The 19,858-nt window shown below is 49.6% G+C and overlaps 1 protein-coding gene across 1 annotated transcript; it reads left to right on the top strand.

Annotated features, from left to right (window-relative positions):
* The first annotated feature begins 337 nt into the window (after nucleotides 1–337).
* On the top strand, nucleotides 338–18,601 carry LOC144373898 (uncharacterized). The gene is made up of 12 exons (XM_078036879.1): nucleotides 338–684; nucleotides 5,997–6,184; nucleotides 7,668–7,861; nucleotides 8,098–8,303; nucleotides 9,376–9,490; nucleotides 10,830–10,945; nucleotides 11,112–11,342; nucleotides 12,421–12,535; nucleotides 14,840–14,937; nucleotides 15,103–15,219; nucleotides 16,194–16,308; nucleotides 18,229–18,601. Exons 2-12 carry the CDS (start codon nucleotides 6,123–6,125, stop codon nucleotides 18,432–18,434), a joined length of 1,575 nt encoding a protein of 524 aa, XP_077893005.1. The 5' UTR covers nucleotides 338–684; nucleotides 5,997–6,122; the 3' UTR covers nucleotides 18,435–18,601.
* Nucleotides 18,602–19,858: the final 1,257 nt, after the last annotated feature.

Here is a 19,858-nt window from a genome sequence, read left to right as displayed (position 1 = left end):
ACAGCTACGTAATAGTGAAATGAGAAGTCTTGCATCCATTTAATTTTGTTTCTGATGATTTTTATGAGAAAGGATATGATACTTTCTTGTTCCCTTGCAGATGTTGCCCACTTCTGTGGATGGATTCGGGGTGTCACCTACTACTTGCATATCTGCATGTTGGGCTTGACACTGCTATCGTACTTGGTAGTTGGCAGAAAGTCAATACTGAAGTTAAGTTCTTGTGTTCTAGCAGCAGAGCTGAAGATCCTTGGTGTGCCACCTTCTGCAATCCATGCTGCTTTGTTCATGTTACTTATTGACTTCCTGGTGAGCATCATGGTCTCCTGGTCTTGAGAATGGCCAAGCATTGCACTGTGAATGTGGAAGATGGGCATGTGGAAGGCTCCAGGGAGGAGGGATCATTGATCATGTACTCTAATCCATGTGCCTGTTTAATGACCTGTTTTTTTTTATTTTTGGGTTTTAAGGGAGACACTGCACTCAAACACTTCTGTGCAGCTGGGAATTCAGGCTTCTGCTTCACCTTGAAGTAAGCATTAATGATTCCTTTCCAGAAGACATGAGAAGAGAGAGTGAGCCTCTGGTATCATGCAGGTTCCTTGCATTGCCCATGGGCTAGAGGAGAGAAGAGTTGCTTCATGAGATTTGATCCCCTTTTTTCCTGAAGAGTTCCACACAGAGGTGAGTCCCCAGAGTGTTTAGACACCATTTCAGACCCCTTTGTTGATGGAAATGAATCAGAGCCCCTGATGATGTGGATGAGCTAAAGATGGATTTGCTATGAATTTTCTATTTTGTTTCTCAGGGCCTGAGTCAAGCTAGCCTTTGTGCTGTCAGCACATGAGCTGCTGGTCAAATGTGAGGAAGTGGTCTTGCTTTATGAAAAGACCACCCTGATTCAGTGAGCCAGAGGCAACCTGCAGTACATGTTTTCCTGTAAAGGCAGATTGCTGTGGATGGCCTCTGGCCTCATCATGCAGCCCTGCTCAGAGTAGGGGATTGAGGATCCAGGCAGATCCCTAGTTCCTTTTAACCTTTATTGCAATTGGGCCACCTCAGGGTCCTTGGACTGTACCTGGTCTTCTGGCCTGGGTCAGGGGATGTGAGGTTTGGAATCCCCCTCTGTGGCAGGATCCCAGGCCCGCCAGCCACTTGAGGGCAGGCACAGCCTTCCCTAATTGTGTTAGAGGGGGAGACTTCTCCCACCCATCCTCATCCATGCTCATCACACATTTTGTAGCTTGACACCTGAGGACCTTTATTCATTGACTTAGTGGTTAGTGGTGATGGTTGCTAAGTCTAAATGACTCTTTCAAGGTCACATCACTTGTATGGTAGGGCTAGAGCATGGATCTTCCTAATTGATTTCATGGGACTCTCTCATGGAAACTGTGACTGCCTCCTAAACACACACTCTACATTTGGAGTGTCAAAATTCTTGGCACTGCCTCCTTGGCAAGTGTATCTTGTCTTCTACATGGGAATTTCACAAATATTTTCCTTTGGTTTGTGGAGGTCATGCAGAAGTGATTTTATTTGAAATAGCCCAAACAAGAAATACCAGTTGTCTTTTTCGCACATGGATGTGTGTAGTAAACACCCCTTTCTGTGTGCTTGCATGAGCTGCTCCTTTGAATTTGTTGAAGAATGGTTGGCGGGGGAGCAAGGTAATGAGAGATGGATATCAATGCTTGTCCAGTATTCTGAAGTGAAGAATGTATTGAGGATGTGAAGGCTTTTCTAGCCAGTTCCTATGGCTCACTCAGGGATCAGTCAGAGGATTCTGTCTGGTAGACTCTTTGGAGTAGATGTCAAAGTGGCCTGGTCGTACCCTGTCCAGGACTGAATGCTGAGCTTGAGTGGGAGCTTCTTGTCAGTTCAAGCATTTCCATGAGTCTGTCCTCTGTTCTCTTTGTTTGTTTGTTTTACTTTTTCAGTTTTCAGTGGACACATCTTTATTTTATTTTATGTGGTGCTGAGGATCGAAACCACTGACTCGCACATGCCAGTCGAACATGTTACCACTTGAGCCACATCCCCATCCCCCTCTGTTCTCTTTTTTCCCAGCAGTTTCTAACAGGAAAGGAGAACAAACATTGAAAGTACGGTGATTGATTATTTATACCAATGTTATTTGAATCAACTTTGTATAATTCAAAATTAACTTTTTGCTAGTAAAATTTCATATGTTGAGGAAATAATGAAAATATTGGGGTTGGGGGATGAGGATGGGCAAATCAAATATTTTTGAGCACCAAGACCTGTTTTTTTTTTTAACTTAAATCATAAACTGCCAGAGGACCACACCAAGTAGATATTTCCAGAGACAGTGGGAAGGTAGTGGCACATGAGGAAGGGAAGAGCTCTCAGGATGGGAAGAGGGGGCTGCTTCAGGACTCACCGGGCATGGCACGAGGCTGCTGGCCATGATACATGCCTGGGCCCACTGAGTGGGGCAGATCCATGCTCTGTGTCCCTCTACCCTCCTCTGTAGCCTGTGTTGGCAGCAGATCAGGGAATTGGGGTCAGAAGTGCTCCCAGTAATATAGGCACCAGCCCCCAGAGTGTATTCCTAGCCCTTTCCCCACCTGGCCTGACTTGGTGCTTGTGTTGATGCAGGGCTGAGACCCTACAGTCATCAGAGTGTGTCTGTGGTCCAGATCCATCCTGCATGGCCAACATGCTCAGACCTTCAGCTGGGTCCTAGGCCTGCTACAACCAAACTCTGTCAACTGGGTGGCCAGCCACAGAGGAAGGGCCTTCCCTCAAGCTCCAGGGGCTCAACACACTAGGTGTTGGGCGGTCCCACTGCCAAAACACCTCACAGGTTCCTAGGGGACTGTCTCCCCAACTCTCCCAGCGCTTGCCCACTCTCCTATTGCTGCCCACGATCTGTGGTTCCCATATGGGCATCCCATCCTGGCTCCAACCTCACATAGCTGGTATTCTCCAGTCTCCCTGGTATCTGGGTCCAGACTCTCGTCTTCCTACAAGAATATCAGATATTGGATTTGGTCCCAGTTGAGGCTGTGTTCCATCATGTGAGCTCTTAGCTTCATCACTGTGCAAAGACTCTTTTTCCACACAAGTTCGCATGACTTTTGGCTGGCTAAGAATTTTCAGGCGACACTTTTGTAATGAGTACATTTTCCTTTCTTCCGATCTCCCCCCAGTGAGCATTCCTTGCACCCTTGTCCTAGTTATTTTATGGCAGTTTCCCTCCTTATGGCTGAGAGGACCTAGTGACCCCTGGATTCACATGTTCTCCTTAATCACCAACACACTGCAGAATTCTCCAAAGGGCCATATATGCTCCTGGAAGTTGGTGGTGGAAATAGTTCTCCATCCATTAATCACTACTCACTCACTAATGTCCTTGTGTCCTTGACAAAGGCTCTCCCTTTCCTGGTTTTCCTGAATAGAAATCCTCTTGCATCTTGGATGAATAGGGTTATACATTGTGCAGAGGTTGTTGGTCCACTGAGCATCTTAGAGACTGTTCTTTATGGAGCCTAATGATCCTCATTGGGGAATGAGGCCAGGGTCCTAACTGTGATTAGTGTGAGGACACCATGGGTTCAGAAGAGGGAAAGAAGGACAAGGGAAACTCAAATGTCCCTTCATGGCCCCTGGAGTTAGAGGACTTACCCCTTTGCACCTGGGATCAGGAGACCTCATTTTCTCGAGGACATGCACACTCAGACGTAAATCTTGAGTGTGGGTTCCTTTCTGGGGTTCAGGGCTGTTGTTAGCCACCAGGAAAGACAGTGCTCTCCATGCTAATTGGAGCCATTTTTGCCAGGAAAGGGAGCCCATGGTCATGCCTTGTGCAAAGCATCCCACGCCAGGGGCTCCCATCCCTACATTCCTGTCCTGAAAGGAAGCCACTCAGAGGCAAGGTGGGTCCAACTACCTCCCATGTGTTCACTCAGCACTGTGTTCCGGCATCACCCCAGTTAACAGTCCTGATGGGATTGGACGTGGCTCAGAATGTCACCCTCATGAGCTCTACCCTGCTACAGCTGCAGTTCTGCAGTGGGAGAAACTCAAAACCTCAAAACACATGCACATGAAACAAAACAGCAAGAGCCAGAGCTCAAACAGGCCAGGTGTGGCAAAGACAGCTGGAGTGCCTAGGTTGGGACTCAGAATTATGTCAGTGGGGTGGCATTGCTGCTGGCACCAGCATGATAACAGAGAGCCAGCCCTGCTCAATTTGGGGAGCAGTGTGTTGGGGAAGGCAGCAGAAATTGAGAGGCAGGATTGAGTTTGGACCTAGGAGGAGGTTGGGTAAAAGGCCAGTGTAGGTTGGAGGGCCTGGGCAGATAGAGAGAGGCCAGGGCACACCCCAAAGCCTGGAGACTGCACTTGATGTCCAGGATTGTGAAACACTGCCTCCCCTCTTACTCACAACTGAGAGCAAGAGGCATTGATGAGTTCAGTTTGTGTGCAGCTGAATCCAAGGTGGCTCGGCTAGGTACCTCTGTTTCCTTGACTCAGGAGGCTGGGAGTCCCGGCTCCACTGAGTCTCAGCTGGGAGGATCAGAATCTGAGTTTATGCCTGTGTTCCTAGTAGGATCCATGTTGGCTGAGCCTCAGTGTCTTTGTAATGAGAGGATGGGTGACTGTCATGTCTTTATCACAGGACACACTTGCTAAATGAATTTGTTTGCTCTGAGGAGGAAAGAGAGGGGGGGAGTGGTGCTGGAGACAGGGATGCAGACAGGGGTCATGGACTTGGCATAACTCGGTCTTGGAAATGATATCCCATCACCTGTACCCACTTCAATTCCCATGAATCAGGAGGCTGAGCCCCCTTGAGGTGAGGGGTGAACCGGTTCTGGGCAGCAGGATGCTGTGGTACCTCAGAGTCTCTGTGAGACCCCAACACTAGACACACTTGGCCCTTTTGAAATCTTAGGAGAAGCTTTGGGAAGTTGTATGGCAGAGGGGAGCAGCCTCTGCATCTCAGTGCCCTCCAACTTGCCATGGTGTAGAGAGGGAACTGCAGCCAGGATAGGACGGACAATGGCCACGTCCCTGTGTGGGACACAGGCGTGATTGAGTTATGGTGCATTCTTTTTCTCTCTCCTTCTTGTGATTGTCCCATCTCTACATTTGTGCTTTAGCCACCTGTGAGTCCCATCTCTGGTTTCAGAGAGAATAGAGGGTGTTATGGGCCAATAGACACAATAAACCCTAGAGATTAGATGCTACCTTACTTTCCAGAAAAGATTGGGCACACCATGAGTTGCACAATGATGGGACCAGAGTCCAAAAGCTGCTGAGAGGGAAGTACTGGTTGTGAATGCATTTTTGAAGGCTCCAAGCTGGAACTCTAGTGGCACCAAGCAGGGCAGATGCTGGTGGGGATGTTTGGGTAGTTGTTGGTGAACACATGCGCACCTGAGATGGGTAGGCATGGAGGAGAAATCAGCAGCCCATAGGGCTTTTGAAAGTGGTCTTATGTGAAAAGAGGCTCAGGTATGGGCACAGGAAATGACATCATTGCCTTGACAATGGATCAAACAGAACATGGAACCCTGGTATCCAGGCACCCACTTCACTATCCAAGCCATCCGAGCTCATTTGGTTGGAGAAACTGGAGTGAGAAGGATGTTCCCCTGTCCTTGCAAACAATGCCGAGCCTCAGGCTCCCAGGAATCTCAGGGGGGCCAACTAGCCCTTTTGTGGATACACTGGGTGAGGCTTCATCTTAGACGCCAGATCCTCTGGCGATTGTCGCAGAGGAGCTCAAGAGTAACAGTGAGTAGGACAGGGCAGGTGAGCCCAGCAGGCCCTCTAGTCTGATCCCTGATGAATGGCCCAGGACTCCTATTCTGACTGTGTGTGTGTGTGTGTGTGTGTGTGTGTGTGTGTGTGTACTGATGGGAACTGTCCCATTGTGCTTTGACTCTAGTGTATTGGCACAAGTCATGTTTCTGTTTGTCACCATTTCCATTTTGAACCCACCATTCTTGGTCCCAACCCAGGGTGAAAATGATCAGAACACGGAGGAGCCCTTCAGCATACAAAGCCTTGAACCTTACAGGCAGGACCAGCTTAGGAATGAGCTCCTGCCTGACATTGGTGGGAGGAACCTACATTTCAGCAGCAACATGGGGTTAATCTCCTGGGATTTCATCCCCACCCAGCACGTGCTGGATCTCTTGTTCCCAAGGTAAGCACCAGACCACCAAGCCCAAGTGTGTAGCCCCCTCATGCTTGGGTCTTGGGGCTGCCATGTACCTCTCAGGGACCCAAAGGTTTGTGGTACCTATTGAGATAGAGGACCACATTCATAGTGGAAAGTCAGCCCCGAATGGGACGAGTCCTGGAGGTGCCTGCCACAGTCTTGCAAGGGCAGTGAACTCCCCTCTCAGGGAGAGAAACCATCCTGACTCCAGCTGATCCATAGAGGTCCGTGGAGCAGTCCCCACACACTAGGCACCACAGCTCAATAGTGTGCGCTGAACTCATTCCCAGGTGGACTCAGCAAGGCCAGGTGGTCTTTCTGGTGTGATGTTGGCTTCGTGAAGAACGTAGATCTGTGCCAGAGGCATCTCAAAACTCGGGCCTTGGGAAAAGCACTTTTGGATTAATAAAGACATGTTAGTTTCCATAGTGGGACAGAGCATCCTAGCTGGGACATAGCTGGAAAGGGGCTTTGGACATGGCAGCTCCCACACCCAGAGATATGTGGGAATCAGCAGTTTGGGCTCATTCACTGATGAACACAGAGAAAGCACCCACTGTGTGAAGACACATTTCCAGTCATGTTTCATAATTCAGTGAAAAATCGGGTGCAAATGACTGCCATTGTGTCCCTTTTCATGGGGGTCAGGCTAAAACCGCAGGTGCCATGAGTACATATCCTACATGTGAATGCATTCCTGACTCCATGAGGCATAACTGCACGTTGTCCTCTTCAGTGACTGTGGTGGACCCCTGGACCAACTTCAACATGGAATGGGCTTGAGGTCAAGAGGGTGGGCTCCTGTTTCCACAATAGGGACCTGCAAGGTGATTTGACTTGGGAAGGCTGAGGAAAGACTGCTCTCCCCAATTCTGTTTTCTGCCTGCAGTGTAAGGTGTGGGGCTTCAACAGTAGGAGGGGTAAGGTGGGGAGTTGTAGGTAGTCATGGTCCTCTGGGAGAGCCCCTGGGACAATGGATCCCCCCACACCACACCTCCCTGTCCTCCCCCAGGGCCACAGAGATGTGGTCTGCACTCATGGGAAAAGAGAGGTCCACTGCTACTCAGGGGGACTCAGTGAGAGCTCACAGAGAATGAGGTAGCATTGCAGCCCACGCCAGGGGAGGAGTTGTCTCTTGAGCCCTGAGAAGAGTGGGCAGGAGGACAGACACTCCTGAAAGGTGCATTCCAGGTTGGAGAGCAGGTAGCCAAGAGGAAGAAGAGTGTCAGGCCTGCCCAGAGGAGGGGGGAGCTGGTCAAACCATGGATCTAGCGCTCCTTCGTTGAAGGTTCTTTGCCTGTGGCGACCTGTCCTGTCCCTGACTGTACAGCCACTGTGACTTGTCTGGGGTGGACTGGTGTGTTCAGAGCCAGGGACGGTTCAGGAGTGTAGGGTCAGAGGTTTGCTCTGGAGGCCGTGGCGAAGGCAAGGCCAGGGTTTTGCTGACTCCACACCTGCCTCCCCACAGTGCCTCACCTTCCTTCCTGGGGACCTGGGTGAACTTCTTCATCGAGGCTTCCCATCAGCCTCCAGGCTCTCTGAGTCTGCAGCTGCTGCTGCCGTATATGTATCTCTTCCTGGAGCACCAAGCACACCACCTCCTGGCCCCAACTGAAGATGACATATCAAGCCAGGCAGAGCCTGAGAGCCAGGCGGAGTGTGGTGAGTACCTAAGAATATATGAGGAAAGTTCCGACTGCTGTCCCACTGCAGGGAGTCTGTATGCCTGGTGTTGGGCTGGAAATTAGGATAAGCCTTTGTCCACTCAGGAAGTTACCCCAGTCTGCAAAGAGGTCCTGTGTGGGCTAAAGGCCTGAGTTCTTCCTGGGAGCAGGGGTATTGTCTGTCTGTGCGAAGGTCAGGGCAAGGCAGTCATGTTGGCATCTTTTCTCCTCTAGCTACAAGCTCAGTTTCTGTCATGGCTCCTAAGCCAACCCCAGAGCCAGAGCCTTCTCCCTGGAAAGGGGCAGAGCTGGAGTCCAGGACATCAGGGGTCTCCACTCGGTACTCCCCACGGCCCCAGTACAACAGGCGGGTGAGAGGTAGGTGCCTCATTCACGTCTTCCTGGAAAATGAAAGGACAACACAGTATCAGAGCATCCTGGTGAGTCTTCGAGCAGGGGAGTCTCCTGGGAGCTCACACTGGGGAAGACCGAGTCCACAGCAAACACCTTGGACTAGGCCTGTCTTCTTGAACTGGAGCTTCTGGAAGGTCAGGAAGGAGAGCAAAAAGTGAGGACGAGAGAGGCGGGAGAGCAGCAGCATGCCAGGTCTGGGTGCGAGTGGGCCTGCATGTTTTGGGGTGTGCAGGTCAGAAGTGCAGGAGTGAGTGCTGGGTTCAGAGGAGGTCAGAGAAATATCCAGGGTACAGGCCGTCCTCTACTGACCTTGGTATTGAGGAGGAGTATATTGAACCATGGAGGTTGAAGCAGAGGAGTTGGCAGTCATTTTCTTGTGTGTGAGAGGGGATATGTTGCTGGTTGAAGGGAAGGGAGCCATTGTAGAATGATTAGGGTGGGTAGGTGTGGGTCACAGACAACTGGGGGCCTTGGAGGGGCCCATTAGTGTCCTAGTTTGCGTGTATATGAATAGAGATTCAGCGGCTCTCTCTGCAGAATTTTCCTGGGTGTGGAGTATCCATCATGAGACTCTGGTGTCCACCTCCAGGGGAGCCATGTTGAACCACTGCACCTGCTGGGTCCGAACCTCCTGATACCCCAGAAAGCACTGACACTCTTGAGCCCAGCAACTTCCATGCCTATCATTAAAGAGTCCTAGTGTGTGTTGTGCCCTGGCTGTCAGGACCAAAGCACCTAGGGTTTGTGCCTGGTCCACACAAAAATGCAGCTGCATCCCAGACCAGAGCAGGGATATGGAAGTCCACTGGACCATTCCTCCCATCTTGATGGGACTAGAGTGTGTCTGTACAAAGCCTTTTTGTCCTTATTCCCTTGTCCCTGTAGGGCATAGCAGGTTGAAGCAAACTCTTGTACCAAGATTGGACTAGAGGCTCATAGGAAGACCCCACATGATCACATGAAGGCCTCAGGTAGCAGGGTAACAAGATGGTGCCCTTGTGTTGAGAGCTCACTTGTCTCTGATTGTCCTTGAGCACTGTCCTCTGGGTAGCTACTCCCAAATTCCCTCTCTGATGAGCTTTCTCCAACCCTGCTCAGGTGACCTGCCAGGACACGACTCCAGTCATCATCCGCAGGGCCTTAGATGCACACTTGCTCCAGCAGGAGGATCCAGAAAACTACGAGCTTCTGCAAATTGTCTCGAACCATCAGAGTAAGTGGAACCATCAGAGGGTAGGGAGCAGTGAGTCACAGTGGGCTCACGATAACTGGGAGCCAAAACACAGTGTGCGTTGGCCCAATGCCCAGGAAGAGTATGGTGGGACTTGTGCACAAAACAAAGTATAATGATGGGGCATAAATCTGCAGGTTCTTCATGTTCCCCAGGGGCTGTGGACATGCTTATCATGTTTTCTTTCCTTGGGCTGAGGAGGCATTGCAAAGCTATTATCCACGAGGGGCCAAGAAGAGAGGCTTCTTTGTCTTGTGTCAAAGAAGACAGACAACCACAGGGTGCCTACTTTGGCAGCCTTTCCTGACCTAGATGAGTACATGAGAAAAGCAGTTCAATGAAGAATCATTTCTGGCTTTCAATCTTTCTATTCACTGCAAACTGAGTCCACTTAGGACCAGAGGCCATTTCTAGAGAGAAGAGTGTGGTAGAATAGAACCCTTCACAGCTTGTAAACTCTTCTTAGAGAGAGAGAGAGAGAGAGAGAGAGAGAGAGAGAGAGAGAGAGAGAGAGAGAGAGAGAGAGAGAGAGAGGAAGAAGAAGAAGAAGAAGAAGAAGAAGAAGGAGGAGGAGGAGGAGGAGGAGGAGGAGGACGAGGAGGAGGAGGAGGAGAAGAAAAATGAAAATAAGTTGAAGAGGAGACAATAAGAAGGTCAAGATGACTATAAGAAGAAGCATGAGAAGAAGATGAAGAAGAACAAGAACAAGAAGGAGAAACACAAGCCGAACAAGAAGGATAACAATAAATTGATTAAAAATGTGAATGAGAATTATACTCATGAGGAGGAAATGCAGAAGTGGGGAACTCAAGAGAAATATATTGCTCTGGATGGCACAGCCCTGCTGTGGACATCCTCCACCCACGCTCAACACACCTCCAAACCATACCCCTCAAATTAGTGTGGCCCTGTATGAGTGGATGAATCCACTGGCAAGGTGGAGGCACCCACCATCAAGTGATTCCCCCAAACCCATGTGATCATTGCTGCAGTGGGGAGAAAACCTTCAACACATGAGTCTTTGGGGACCAATCCAGATACAAAGTCTAGCTGTTTCTCATTGGTGGGTCCAACGTGAACTAAGAGGTTCTGGGGTGCGAGGGGCTATTTCCTTGAAAGGTGTTCCTGTAGTGGACCTCCTGTGCATAGAGGGTCCTTAGGGAGGAATCAGTGGGGAGTCTTTGGTGGAACAGTAGCTGGATTTGGGGGCTTTCAGGTCTGTGTGTGAGACCTGAGCTGGCAGAGGCTCTCAGTTGTGGGGGATGTTGGGTAGTGTATTCCTTGAGTGTCACCTACCACGCCTCTGCCCCTGCCTCTCCAGAGCTGAGGATCCCTGCTGATGGGAAAGTATATTACGCCCTGGATGGAGGAGTGGATTATAACTTTCTTCTTCGGGAAACAGATGCCAGCAAGTCGTTTAAGGTCAAGCCAAAGGAGGTAAACAGCCACCTTCTTCAGTCTTTACTCCTGGTGCCACTCCACATCCTCCAAGGGGACAAGAACCTCAGGTTCAGGATGGATGTTGTAGAACGCCCACAGAGCCAACTGCCAGGCTGGGTGGGGTGCAGTTGCTGGGTTTTGCTGATGTTGTCATCCCCCACAGTTCTTGGAGCCTTCTGTGGCAGTGGCATCCAGGATCCCAGCAGCTGTGAGCAGCAGCTCTACAGTGGCTGCAGGATCATTGCCCCAGGCCACCCAAAGCAATGAGTGGTGCATGAGAAAATTCACCAGTAGCAGCTCCTCTCTGCTTCACTCCAGCGAGCAGGTGGAAGACAGCCGCTTTGTTCATGTCCTCCTAGAGGGACAGAGCCTGAGGGAGACAAAGCGCATCTTGGTAAGCCCGACAGCAGGGCTGCCTCCTGGGTGTCCACACAGTGGAAGGCAGGATACACAGCCAACCCCGGGGCTGTGGTGGGAAATAGAGAGAGGTCCATCTTAAGGGCTTGACCTGAGGAGGAAGAGCATCAGCATGCCCACCTCCAGCGGTGAGTGGGCCTGTGTACTTTGGGTTTTGCAGGCCAGAAGTGCAGAAGGAAGTGCTATGGAGAGATGAAGGCAGAGATATGTCCAGGGTGCAGGCTGCAGTGCCTACAACTTGGTATTCTCAATGAGTGAGGTTGGAGCAGAGGAGGTGGCAGTGACTTGTCACATGTGTAGGAGGGGATGTGTTCCTGGTGGCAGGGAAGAGAACCTCCTTAGCAGGACTAGGTGTAGGAATTTGGGGTCGGGATCACCTGGGGGGTCATGCCAAAGCTTTGGAATGTCAGTCTTTGCATGTATGTGAATAGGGAGCTAAAGGGGTTCTTGGCAGAATTTCTATGGATGTGCAGTAGACACACTAATGCTACAGGTGTCCAGCTGCAGAGGAGACATGTTCAGTGACTGCCAGTGCTGAGTCAAGTACATCATTACAACCAGACTCGCACCGAGCTTCCAGAGGCCAGGGCCTCTCAAAGCTATCATGAAGCATTCAAGTGCACACTCTTGTATCTGAGTCTGTTTTGTGTAGTGGCATAAAGGACCAAAATTTTCAGTGCATTTGCCTCTTCCACCCACAAAGGCAGCCTGCATCCCAGAGCACACTTTGTGTGCAGATCCCTTGCCCATTGATGCCATCTCAGTGAGATGAGAGTGTGTCTGTGCATAGGCAGTTTGGTCCTTTGACCTGAGTGGAATGTGGCTCCCCAGGGGGAGGGGAGATGGCAGGTACAGGCAGATATTTGTACCAGGATTGTTCTAGTAGCACATTGCAAGAACCCAGGGGGTATATGGAGGCCACACTCAGGTAGCAGGATAACAAGATTGTGCCCTTGTATATGTAGCTGAGATTTCTCCTGAATGTTTGACCACAGTCTTCTGGGTAGCTCCTCTAAAAGCCATTCTCTGATGACATTTGTCCCACCCTGATCCAGGTGACCTGTCAGGAGACGGTGACAAGCCTCATCCACAGGGCCTTGGACCAAAATATGTTGCAGCATGAGGATGTGGACAACTTTGAGCTGCTGAGAATGATGTCTGAGAATGAGAGTAAGTAGGACAATCAGACAGGGGGGAGACATGATACACAGTGGGCTCAGGATAACTCACAGCCAAGAGAAAGTGGACCTTGGCCCCAAAATACCAAAGTGTGGTGGGCCTGGTGCAGGAAACCAAGTGCAGTGATGGGTGTGTCCAATGTGGAGGTGCTCAATGAGGCCCCAGGGGGCTGCTGGACCTCCCTAAATGTGTTCTCCCCTGGACCTGGTCTGGCAATGCAAAGCTAATATCAATGAGGGCAAGGTAGAGAGAGGCTCAATCCATCATCAGTTTGGTTTATGGCTCACTGATAAGGATGCCTTCAAATGAAGAGGAGGAGAACATGGGTCCTGATTGGATCAGCATTGCTGTGGACGGAAGCAGCACAGGTTCTGATCCATGGCCAGGATATGAGAAGTCCTGCCTACTCAAGAATGTCAGGATTGCAGCAACTGGGAACAGGACTCAGTGTAGAGGAAGTCAAGGCCAGGGGGCAGCCTTTTTGGGTTCTTTTGGGAACAATTCCAAGTCCTCTGTGCCTGGGTGCCCATCTACTGAAGATATCAGAATGGCCAGGTTATTATTCCTTCCAGCAACAAAGAAGGGCTCTGAAGAATGTAGGCCACAATGCTGAGCTGTCCACAATGCCAGTGCTCTTTCCTTTCTTGTGAGCCAGACACTCCTAGCCTCCACCATCCCAGCCTGTCCACAATAGAACCCACCATCTCTCGGGCACGTAAGTGAGTTTTCCCATTTTCACACACCACCTCATTTGGGTTGGCTCTGTCTCACACATGAGGAAGACTGAGGTGCAAGGAGCTGGGCAAGGGGCAGTGTCTGTGAATCTCAGGGACTTGGGAGGCAGCGCAGGAGGATGGGGATTTCCAAACAGCCTCAGAAACTTAGGGAGACCCTGTACCCAAGTAAAAAGGCCTGGAAATGGTCTCAGTACTTAGGTGCCTCTGGTTTTATCCCTGGTAAAAAAATAAGTCAATCAATAAGAAATTACCAAACTGAGAATCTACAAAGGTGATTTCAGAAACAGACTTTCAACCCAAGCATCAGTTGAGAGCAAGCTCCAGACCAGGGGAGGTTTGTGTGTAACAGACATCAAAAGGGAGGACTACCGGGGGCCTGGAATCCACTAGGTGTGATGGCATCTATGCCTATGGCAGGAGGGTGGCAGTGATGCTGGCCCTCTCCTAGATTTTGGAAACCTTGTTTTCATTGGGGAGGCTTTATGGAAGTGGAATCTATTTTAGCAATCCTGGTCCAGATGAGGTGCTGACTACCACAGGTAGAAGCCTATCCAGAATGTGGTGTCTGTTATCCAGTCTTTCCTGACTGTGACAATGACAAAGAAAGGAAGTCACTTGTCTTTAGTCTTGGTTTCACTCCCAGCCATTGATTGAGAACTGATTTCATCTTGGACTACTGAACAGAGGCTGCATCTGGGCAGAAGAGTGTGATAGATTTGAACTCTTCAGAGGATGCCCCACCATTGCCAGAGAAAGAAGGAGAAGGAGGAGGGGGAGAAAGAGACACTCCTGAGTGGGTAGAGGATCACACGATGAAGATCAGGAGGAAGAAGAAGAAAAAGCAGGAGGTGAAACAGAAGGAAGGGTGGAGGGAGATACACAAGAAGAAGAACAAGAAGGAAACATGTAAGAACAAGAAAAAGACCCAGAAAGAACTACAAGAAGATGCAGGACAGAAAGAAGAGCCAGAAGTAGAACAAGAACCAGAATACAAGTACCAAGCAGACAGCTCATGATGAGAAACAAGGGGAAGGAGAGAGAACCTAGAAAACAATAGAGTTCTCCAGGGCACCACCCTGCTGAAGTCCTCCTATGTCCATGCCCAACACACCTCTGATGGATACCACCTCCCCTCCGCGTATTCATCCATGAGTGGATTCATCCAGGGCAAGGGGATGAATTCGCCCACCATCCAACACTTCCCTGAATGCCCATGTATGAGCATGGCTACCCTGGGGAGAAAGGCCTAAGCACAGGAGCCTTTGCCAATCCTGATGCACAGCCTAGCAGTGTCCCTTTGGCAGATCCAACCTGCACTGAGAAGTTCTGGGGCCCAAGGTGCTGTTTCCATTGCCAGGTGCTCTTTTGGTTTAGAATCCTGTACATCATCTTCTCCAGGGAAGAATCACTGAGGGAGTCTTTGGTGGCACTGTAGCTGGATAGGAGGGCTCTCAATTCTGGTGCAGGCTCGCCCTGGCGGAGACTCTCAGGGGGTGTGGGTGTTTTGTGGTATAATCCTTGAATGCCACCTAACAATTCTGTCCACTTCGCTCTGCAGAAATCAAGGTCCCTGACCACTCACTCGTGTATCTGTCCATGAATCCGGGAATAAAATATTTCATTGTGAGGAAACGCCCCGAGGTCAAGGGAAAGGAGGTAAACAGCTACCTTATTCAAGCTGTACTTGTACTGCCATTCCACTCCCACCTAGGGAAATAAGAAGCCTCATCACCTGGACATATGTGCTAGGAGCCCATAGAGCCAACCGACAGGCTGGGTGGCTTTCTGTTTCTGGGTTTGCTGATGTTCCATCCCCCACAGTTCTCAGAATCAACCTGCAAGTCCTCCAGGCCGCTTTCCCACAAGCAGGTGGGAGACACCTGCTTAATTCACGTCCACTTAGAAACACAAAGTCCAAAGATGGCCAAGAAGGTCCTGGTAAGCCTGGGAGCAGGGGTGTCCCCTGGTGCTTACACCTGGGTGGGGAGCAGACACTGGTCCAATACCATGGAATACTCATGCCCTCTTGCATTGGAGCTTCTGGAAGATCAGGAAGATAGATGGGAATCAAGAAGGAAGAGGTCAGTGTGAAGGGCTGGAGCTGAGATGAGGGAGAGCAGCAGCTTGTCCACCGCCATGTCTGAGAGAATCTGTGTGTTGGAAGGCAGCATGCAGTCCAGAAGGGCAGAGGCCGGTGTGGGTGACAGATGAGAACAGGACAGGACCTAGGTTGCAGGTTCCCCTGTATGGGATGTTGACGTCTCTATGGAGGAGGACAGCAGTGTGAGGTTCTGCATGTTCCTTGAACAAGGAGCTGCGAGGGTCTCTCTGCAGAGTCGATATGGATGTGGAGCAAGCACACTAAATGTCCAGGTAACCCAATGACCACCCTTGCCGGATGAGGTGCCCTCCTGCACCCCAGCCAGCACTGAGCCTCTGGAGGCTAGGAGCTCTCGTGACTGTCTTTCATCACTCCTGTGTGTGGTCATGTTTCTGGGTCTGTTTTTGTCCCTGGAATCCAGACCAAAGCCTCTAGGTTTTGTGCCTAGGCCATTCCCAATGCCGCCTGCATCCTCGGGCAGACCTGGGATCTTGGAGGCTATTGTCCCATTCCTCCCAACTTTTGGGATGAGATTGCATCTGTATGCAGGTAGTGGGGTCCTTTCACTTTGAGAGGAGTGCAGCTCCACAAAGAGCAATGGCAGGTCCAGGAAGTCCTATGTACAAGGATTTGGCTAGTAATCTATGGCAAGAGCCTGCCCGATGAGCAAGAGGCCAGCTTCAGGTAGTAGGGTCATGGATGTTGCCCTTGTATTTAGAGTGGAGGTGCCTCCAGAATGCCCCTGCCCACTGTCCTTGAGTAGTCACTTCAAGGCCCATTTCCTGAAGGCCTGTCTCCCATGCTGCTCCAGGTGACCTGCCACGATAGGGCTCCTGTCGTCATCCGCAGGGCCCTCGAGCTACACTTGCTTACTCAGGAGAAGCCGGAGGAATATGAGCTGGGCCAAATCATCTCTCACCGTCAGAGTAAGTGGGACAATCAGATGGCAGGGAGCAAGGGTCAGGATGTAGACTCAAGTTAACTCTTAGCACCAAAGAGTAGTCTCTAAACCCCAAGAACATTCCAACAGGGTGTGTTGGGGCTCGTGCACAAAGCCAACTACACTTCTGCTGGTGGAAGGTCTCGAGGTCCAATGGTATACCCCAGTGGATATTGTGGCTCCCCACCAGGTGCCTCCCCTGGACATGAACAGGCATCTAAAGCTGACATCAGTGAGGAGTGAGGAGGAAAGCCTCTTTCCAGGAGCAGTATGGTTCTGTGGTCTGGGATAGGAGTGGTTTCAGAGGAACATGGGAATGCATGGGCTAAAGAGGGAACTGGCATTTTGTGGATTGAAGCAGTAGGATTGAAAGCCTTCTGTATGATCAGAAAACCACTGCCTGGGCAGAGCATTGCCAGGATTCTAGCAAGCAGTAACAGGATGAAATTGGGAAGAAAACACAGCCTGGGGGACAGCCTGAATCATCTGTGTTTGGGTAAATTCCCTGGTTGTCTGTACCTGAGTCCACCTGCCAAGGAGTGATCACAATAGCCAGGTTATGATCCCTAATTAAAGTCAGATAAGGGCTTCCTGAGCACGTAGCCACAGAGATAATCTGATAATAATGCCAGTGCTTTTTCGTTGGTTGATTGGTTGGTTTTTGTGAGCTAAACACCACAGCAGCCATTATCCCAGCCTATGTATGCTAAAGACCACCATCCCTATGAGTTCTAGGATCAATTTTCTCCTATATCAACCTACTGTTAGGTTAGTAGAATCTATGGAAGAGGAAGTCTGTCTGGGGCCTTGGTAATCTTAGAAATTCATAGCAGAGATCCCCACATCCAACCCAGAAGGGATGGAGAACAAGCTCTAGGTTAGAGGAGGGCGACAGAAAACAGGTGTTCAGAGGAAGGAGAAGCTGGCTGTTTTATTCCCCCACTCAGGGTCATGGCACCACTGGGCCATACACCATGTTGGAGGGAAGCATTCCCTTTGCTGGTCTTTGGAACCTTTGTTCTCAATAGGGCAGCATTTGGAATGTGGCCTCCATTCTCTGAGGCTGGTCCACATGGAGGTGGGCTCCACCAACACAGAAGCATGGCTCTAATGTGGTATCCGTGCTGGGTAGCCTGTCCTCACTGTGGCCATACTTGAGGAAAATAACTCAGAAGAGGAATCCTAGGCCTTTTTCTCCGGGTTTCATAGCTTTCTCTTTGGTTGTGCACTGAGGCTGTCCATAAAGCTCTAGTGTGTGGCAGTGGAGAGCTCCTCAGCCCTTGCCACAAAGGCATAGAGTGGGAGAGAGGGAACGAGGCTGGCAGAGAGGGAGAGAGAGAAAGATGGAGAGGAGAAGGAGGACCTCTACATGGAGAATGAGGATTCAGTGGAGCCAATAGGAACAAGGTATTTTTTCCCAGGGTGCAACCCTGTTTAAGTCTTCCTCCAACCATGCTCAACCTTTTTTCCAGTCCCTCCCACCTTCCAGTAGAGTATTCATCTTGAATAAGAATTTCATTTTGACATCAGAGCACTCACCATCCAATGCTTCCCTCCAAACCCACCTGTGAAGATGGCTCATGTGGGGTCTGAATCTTCGGCACAGGAGCCTTTTGTGGGAGATTTCAGATGTAAATCTAGTGGTGTGCTTTGGCAGATGCAAGAGGACCTGGGATGTTCTGGAGTCCAAAGCCTTTGGTAGGAACAGACATTAGGTCTGTTGAAGTGCTCTGCCTAGTTCTTCCTCAGGGAGGACTGTGGAGGTGGTCTTTGTTGGAATTGGTGCTGAATTGGAGAGCTTCCAGGTGTGTGGCTCTGGCCTTTTCTGGCACAGGCTCTCAGATGTTGGGGTGTCCTAGGGAGCACCTCCTGAGCCACCTTATTTTGTACACCCCTCTTTCCCCAGAGCTGAGGATTCCAGCGCAGGCCAACGTATTTTATGCAAAGAACCCTCACACAGAATCCAACTTCGTGCTGAGGAAAAGGAGCCTCTCCCAAAAGAATGATGAGTGGATCCAGCCTCAACCTCCCTCTCATCCTACAAAGAAGGCTGCAGCCCTCCTGAGAATGCTTGCAAAACCATTCTGCTGCTGTATTCCTGGGCGGGGCTGAGGCAGCCCAGGAATATTTACATTGATTACTATTTGCTTCAAAGTTTAAATCTATAGTTTGCCATTGTCCTTGACCTTGTTTAGTAACACAGTTGTTACTCTATCCTGTATTTGTTGTTTCCATTAATATATTATTATTTTAAAATATATATGTTTTTGTTACCTGTCTACGGTGATGATTTGAGTATACTAAATGTAGCAGTGATTCCTAAAGGACACATCCAAACCAACAAGAAGGAATGTTTCCTTGTATCAGCAAGAAGTTTGGTTTTTAGGAGTTTGGCAGATGGCATTATCTGAGTCAGTTTTCCAATGGGGGCAAAGAAGTATCAGCTATCATGGTACAAACAGAAACAAAGACACACAAACACACACTAGAGCACACACACACACACACACTAGAGCACACACACACACACACACACACACACACACACTAGAGCACACACACACAATGAGAGATAGATAAACAGTTGGAGTTGGTCTCTTCTGAAATACTTTGGAGACATGGTTCTGATTTCTCCCATTTTGGAGTATTTTCAATTGCATAAGGTGTCCTGCAAATGAATCCCATGTCTGAAGAAGACATGCATGTGTACTTCCCATGCCACTTTCCACATAACCAGAAGGTCATGTCATGTAATATTTTTCATGGAGTTGTGTTTTGACTGTGAACCATCCCTTGAGGTCAGCTGTGGAATTTTCCACTGGTAGCATCACAATGGGGATCCACTCTTTGGATTTGGGGATATTTCTGATTTTTTTTAATTCAGATTGGAAAGATATATATGATTTTTGATCAAAATTGTGCATTTGATGATAATGAATGCCATGCATCTAGGAATCTGTAGACTCTAGACAATGAATGAATGTCTACTGTTGCCTGGACTATTCTGTAAAATCCTGTAGCATTTGATCTTGTGTGAGGGCTTCATAGGGTTTGCAAAAACTCCAGGTCAGATGGTCCTTCATGAAGTTTAGCTCCTAGTGGTCTCCTCCACAGCATAAATGCTAAGGAGAAACCCACTTCTACACAGAAGATGGGAAGCTACCTTATGAAGGTGATCGTAGGTGTTGGACCCTCTTGCTAGGACCCTTTTTCTATTGGGCCAGAACTGTGCTCTGGATGTGCTTGCTGAGAAGAGCTTGGAATTTCCTGACTGAAGCAGTTCATGCAAGCTGCTTCCACTTGCAGGAACAAAGTGTGTTCTTGTTGAGCACTTTGGGCTGTCCCTGGTTGAACTAGAGTGTCAGAAGCACTTGTAATGATTGACATTCATGGTTTCACATTGAAGCCTCTGTGCCATCTGTCAACTACTGATGGCTGCAAGTGGGTCCCTGCCTTTCAATGAGTTTTCTGAAAAAGTAGGAGTTTTGAAGAACTGATCTTCTCAGCATTCCCCTTGCCTCCCCAAGTTGGGTGAT

Source organism: Ictidomys tridecemlineatus, unplaced genomic scaffold, assembly GCF_052094955.1.
Source record: "Ictidomys tridecemlineatus isolate mIctTri1 unplaced genomic scaffold, mIctTri1.hap1 Scaffold_52, whole genome shotgun sequence".
In the NCBI taxonomy this organism is placed as follows: Eukaryota; Metazoa; Chordata; class Mammalia; order Rodentia; family Sciuridae; genus Ictidomys; species Ictidomys tridecemlineatus.
Note: the sequence above shows the minus strand (reverse complement) of the source record. Positions and strands in the feature narration are given on the sequence as shown.

What these genes read in the sequence shown, in the direction of transcription:
- LOC144373898 (XM_078036879.1), top strand. Translation starts at nt 6,123, where the DNA reads ATGGGGTTAATCTCCTGGGATTTCATCCCCACCCAGCACGTGCTGGAT. An exon ending in AATGATGTCTGAGAATGAGA is followed by an intron (nt 12,536 to 14,839) that starts GTAAGTAGGACA and finishes TTCGCTCTGCAG; the next exon opens with AAATCAAGGTCCCTGACCAC. An exon ending in CCGAGGTCAAGGGAAAGGAG is followed by an intron (nt 14,938 to 15,102) that starts GTAAACAGCTAC and finishes CATCCCCCACAG; the next exon opens with TTCTCAGAATCAACCTGCAA.